At 38.6% G+C, this 5,623-nt stretch overlaps 1 protein-coding gene across 1 annotated transcript; it reads right to left on the bottom strand.

Moving 5' to 3' along the window:
* Positions 1 to 724: 724 nt before the first annotated feature.
* On the bottom strand, positions 725 to 3,850 carry LOC108989440 (putative calcium-transporting ATPase 13, plasma membrane-type). Its single transcript, XM_035692516.1, has 2 exons — positions 3,739 to 3,850; positions 725 to 3,639 (listed from the first exon to the last, which is right to left on the bottom strand). The coding sequence occupies exons 1-2, from the start codon at positions 3,848 to 3,850 to the stop codon at positions 797 to 799; spliced, it is 2,955 nt and encodes a 984-aa protein (XP_035548409.1). The 3' UTR covers positions 725 to 796.
* Between the last annotated feature and the right edge of the window lie 1,773 nt (positions 3,851 to 5,623).

The following is a 5,623-nucleotide window of genomic DNA, read 5'->3' as shown; positions in this document are numbered from 1 at the left end:
ACAAATCCCATCCGATTGCCACGAAAAGCAACCAACGTTCATGAATCATGTCCATTAGGATTTAGTTCCATTACACCATGTACTCGCACCGCACGTCATGTGTTCGCCATAATTACAAATCTTTTTATCTTATCATACCCCCGATTTGGTGGGTGGGTGAGGGAAGCCCCCGTCGTCCTGTGACTGTAGATATTCATGCATGGGCTTAAATGTTCCTTTTTTTTTTTTTCTTTTTAGAGTCAACAGAAGATCAGGTTGTGTGTTCGATTTCCGCACCACAAGATGGTTTACTTTTTAATTACCGTGCCGAGATTGAGCCTGCACGAAACCATGTCCATGAATGAAACACAGACTACCTTCATGATCCGTTTCTTACAGAATCGAACCATATGTGTTCGCTGAAATTACATTGTTGTTTATTTTTGCCCGAATCTATTGTACGAATGGGTTCCCATGGATCAATAAGCTCTAATTTAACTGAAGGCTTTACCTCTATCAGAGCAGGACGAAAGATGAGCTAGTGGGTTGGACTCCCATTAATTAGACGAAGGTAAAAGAAACACAGAGAACTGAAAACATATGCCGATTCAACTAATGCCCAGGCTGTATTTGCGTTTTAAGCACATAAACAGACATTCCCAAAAGACATTTTTATTGAAACTTCCCTCGATGCATGAGCAAAGAGAATTATATTATTGAACAAACGACATTAGTGCTCACATATCATATTTGGTATAGAATGGGAGAACTAAACTAGTATAAAAAGAGACCAGATGCGCATTTGAGTGGCAGCATTTTATATCTTTTTCATCTTTAGGTAGCTGAAAATTGGTCTCTGTGGAACAGGTATCCACTTGACAATCCAACCGATTGGCCAAGCTACTGCTGCAAGTCCAATGCATGAACACCATTGCACCCAATTCAACCTTTCTGTATCTGCAAACTTCTTCAAAAACTCTACCATGACTACCTGGAGAACTATTGTTATCGCAATGATCCCCAAAAACAACCTATTCCTGTGTATTCCCTTGAAGACGTTCTTCTTCTCGAGCTTCCTTGCGTTGAATTCGTTGAAGACTTGGCAAAGAACAAAAGTGTTAAAGATCAGAGTGTCTTTTACCTTCTCAGTCACATCAAAGATGGACTGACCTTTAAATTGTAAGGTCAAGAGGATGGCTATCTGATATAAAGCTTGGGCTAAGAGGTTCCTCCACATAATGTTGGTAATAAGTGGCTCAGTCCAACCGACAGGCGGTCTTTCCATCAGCTCCTTGGTTGGCTTCTCAGTTGCAAGAGCCAGAGCACCCAAAGTGTCCATAATCAAGTTCACCCACAATAATTGCACTGTTGTTAACGGGACCTCACCAGCTGAAACTGCTGCCACAAAGTTGATCACCAGAGCAGCAACATTTACGGTGAGTTGGAATTGGATGAACTTCTGAATGTTGTTATAGACACACCTTCCCCACATGACAACTGTGGCCACGGAAGCAAAATTGTCATCCAAAATGACGATGTCTGAGCTTTCCTTGGCTACCTCGGTTCCTTGAATCCCCATTGAAAGTCCTATATCGGCTTCTTTTAACGCCGGTGCATCATTTGTGCCATCCCCTGTAACTGCAACCACATGCCCTTTCTGTTTCAAGCATTCTACCATCAGAAGTTTGTCAAAGGGAGAGGATCTTGCCATCACACAAATTTTATCAACCTTTTCCAGTCTCTCCTCTGGTGTGTAGTTTCTAAATTCCTCGCCTTCTACTACTGCTCCGCCGAGAATGTCCTGACCAGGCATTAGTATCCCACATTCAGTGGCTATAGCTTTAGCCGTGAAAATATTGTCTCCAGTGATCATTTTGATGTTGACACCAGCATATTGGCAATCTTCCACAGCTTTCTTCACCCCTGGACGGCATGGGTCCTTAATTCCCACCAATCCTAAAAGGGTCAAACCATCTTCTTCTAGCTTTTTACATTCTTCATCATCTCCATTAGATTCTTCTGAAACTTCTTTATGCGCAAAAGCAATGCATCGGAGGCTGCTCGCTGCCATACCTTCAATAATTTTCTCAAATTTCATCTTCTCACCGTCATCTAGATATTTAATAATTCCAGAAGCATCATAATAGCTTGAACACATCTTCAGTATCATCTCTGCAGCTCCTTTCCAGTGTACATGGGTTGTGTTGTCTACCATTCTCCTCATCAGGACCCCGCTTCTTTTCTTCTTGGAATTGAATGCTTCGATGAAAATAATTGTTCGACTTTGCTTCAATTGCTTCATTTCCATGTTTAGCTCCAGAACAGCCCATGAAAGAATTGCCTTTTCAGTGGGACTGCCTGAGAACTCGATTACAGATCCTGAATTAGGCCTGAAAACACTACCAGTTGTGTTCAAAGCAACTCCTTCGTGGAACAATTCAAGAATATATGGAGCAATTGACGAGTAAGCATTTGCCAAAAAAGATTCTTTCCCAAGCCAAAACTTTGTCACCTTCATTTGGTTTAGTGTGAGAGTGCCTGTTTTGTCAGTACAAATGGTGGTGGCAGAACCCATGGTCTCACAGGCAGAAAGCTTCCGAACCATTGCCTGATCCGCCATCATTCTCTTCATGGAATAAGCAAGTGTAAGCGTGACAGCGAGGGGCAATCCTTCTGGAATTGCAACCACAACTATAGTAATTGCAGCAGCTACTATCTTTACTACAGCATTCACTATGTCATCGACCTTGGTCTTGCTGCCATTGAACTCCCTATTGCCTTTCTCATCTTCTGTATTTCCTGTGAAGTAGCGAACCAACAAGACTACGAGAACTAGAAATGCAACTGCCAAACCAACCTTGCCTATTGATGAAGTTAGCTTGTTGAGGCGAGCTTGTAAAGGTGTCTGTTCGTTGGTGTCTCGGTTGATTGAGCTCATCATCTCGCCCCATGTTGTGTTCATGCCAACCGAAGTGACAAGCATTCGAGCATATCCATCCACAACCTTTGTACCGGAAATAAAAAATGGATGACTGCAATTTACTTCTCCGGGTTCACTCTCCCCTGTCATGCTCGATTCGTCCACTTGCAATGAGTGCCCGTCTAAGAATAGCCCATCTGCCGGTACTTGATCTCCAATCTTTAAGCAAACGACATCTCCAACAACAATTTCAAATACCGATATCTGTTGACGTCTCCCAGCTCTCACAACATCAACTTGGATGTTGTTGCTGACTTTGGATAACTTGTCAAATTGTCTATTTTGCCTAAAGTTACTTGTGGAAGAAACAACAATGACAAGAAATATAGCAACAAATATGCTTCCGCCATCGTACCATCCTTCTTTTATTCCATGCTCTTTTATGCCAAATGCAAGAGATAATGCAGCACATCCTAAAAGGATGAAAATGGTAAGATCCTTGAAGGCTTCCACTATGAAATTGAAGAAGCTCTTTGTAGGAGGTCTTTCATAGGTGTTTTGGCCAAAAGCCTCGTGACGGTGAGCAATGTCTACAAGATCAGCAGGAATCCCGAATTCAACATTGGTTTCAAGAGTAGATGCTACTCTTAGAACTCCTCCAATGTTTTCGAGGTTTTCGACATTTTTGTCTTTCACGAGCTTAGTGAGACTTGTTTGATCAATTTTGAAATTAGAGTCCGCTTTGAAATCCACTGTAAGGAAAGAAGGAATGCGTGAAACCTCAATTTTTTTCTTATGGGTTAGAGAATTGTTGAAGAAAGATAGTAGGGCTCTAGAACAATATATGGTCACAAAAGCGGAGTGCCATCTCTTGTTGGGTTGGCTAAGGGTGCCTGGTGCAAGAAGTAAAGAATCAATGGGGTCCAATATTGCTAAGAGAACGCTAGACATTGGTTTGGAAAGCAGAGGATCGAAAGTAAAAGAAGCAGATGACTATGTAGATTATATATTAAGCAAAATAGCAAGGATGACAGACAGCAAAACGGCTATTGGAAAATAAATGTGGCAGAGCGGAAGACAACAATGGAGGTATGCTGCAATGCCAATAACTCGAATACACACAAGTAAAAAATCAAGGACGTAAGGAGCGAAGTGCAGATATTAAAGCGCTGCAAGCCTGCAATGCCAAATGGATAAAATAACTTGGATACAAACTAGGAGTCCCGGTGTTTTGATGTATAGCCTTCGATGCCACAAAGCTGGTCACTACAGGAAAGCGAGAAATTGAACGTATAGCAACAATGTTTGTGTGTATTTTTCTTCAATAAGTGAAATATCATCAAACTCAAGGATATAAGTGCGCACAAAAGGCTCTTATTTTGGGAAGAAATGTAACAACGTAAGGGTAATGGATAAAACCAAGACATGGATACAAAGCTTGAAGGCCAGCAACTTATATACCGCGCTTTGGTACTTACCGTATGATGTATCTGTGCTAATTTTCTGTGCAGGTTAACAAAACATCCTACTTTTTGGACCTCGTCGCTCACTGAATTTCCCATTATGTTGGCAGCATTTTCTTTGTAATTAATGGATTAGTTAAACCCACGTTATGTTTTGTTTTACTTTCAAATTTCAAACCTATTGGTCTTTGCTAAGTATCCTACAAAATTCTATCCAAAATTGTGGAAGAGATGCGAAACAGTCTTCAGACTTCAATGTTTCCAATTGGGTTACAGGAATATCATAAGAGCTTTGCTACACAACCTCCACCACACTCCACATTCTACATTTTTTTAAATTTTTAATATTTTTTTTTAAATTTTTTTTGAGTTTATTCTTTTTAAATTATTTCAAATTTTCTATTCATTATTTATATAATAAATATTTGATAAAAGAAAAAAATAATAAAAATTAAAAATAATGTGAAGTGTTAGAAGGTTGTAAAGATTTTTTTGATATCGTAATACTGGAGGAGTGTCTTCAGGTAGCTTATTCATCTCTGCTTCTAATATTTCTAAGAGTAACACGACTACACTCACCGAAAAAGTATCCCAAAAGTGTGTCCCATAAGTGCATTTCATTTTTTTATTTTTATTTTTATTTTTTATTTTCTTTTTTAATTATCATAAATAATTTTTGAAAAATAAAAAATTCATAGCATCATTAAAAATTACTTCGGGACACACTTTCGAGGCATTTTTTCGGTGAATTTATCATTTCTTTATTTCTAACAATTGGGTTAGCTTCTTCCACTTAATACGAAAACAAAAATAATGCGTTCTTCGAAGATACCGTTGAAGTATAAGAACAATTATCTAGGATCATGTTTTTAAATATTTGAGTACTCTGTCCTCAGCCTATATTAAAAGGACTAGAAACTTATCTCTGTTTTTTATTTTCTTCTAACCTATATGTTCAAGGATAATGCTATTGAGACGACATTTCTAATTGAGAAAGTTGGCTGACAAGTGCAAATGCGTTTTTTTTTTTTTTTTTTATTTCAATCATTTTTTATATAGTTTAAAACATTTTTAAAAAATTTAAAAAATATATTAATTCACTAATAATCATTTTTTTAACCATTAAGTTCAAAAAATAAAAAATAAAAAAAATCATAATGACAGCCGATCGGTCTAAGTAGCATTTTCCATATGTTCAATATTCCATATATAGTACTTCTTCAATGGCATGCAGCAACCTTTCCCTTTCACACCCTCCCTC

Source organism: Juglans regia, chromosome 7 (genome assembly GCF_001411555.2).
Source record: "Juglans regia cultivar Chandler chromosome 7, Walnut 2.0, whole genome shotgun sequence".
In the NCBI taxonomy this organism is placed as follows: domain Eukaryota; kingdom Viridiplantae; phylum Streptophyta; class Magnoliopsida; order Fagales; family Juglandaceae; genus Juglans; species Juglans regia.
The sequence above is the reverse complement of the archived record's forward strand: the minus strand, read 5'-3'. Positions and strand labels throughout refer to the sequence as shown.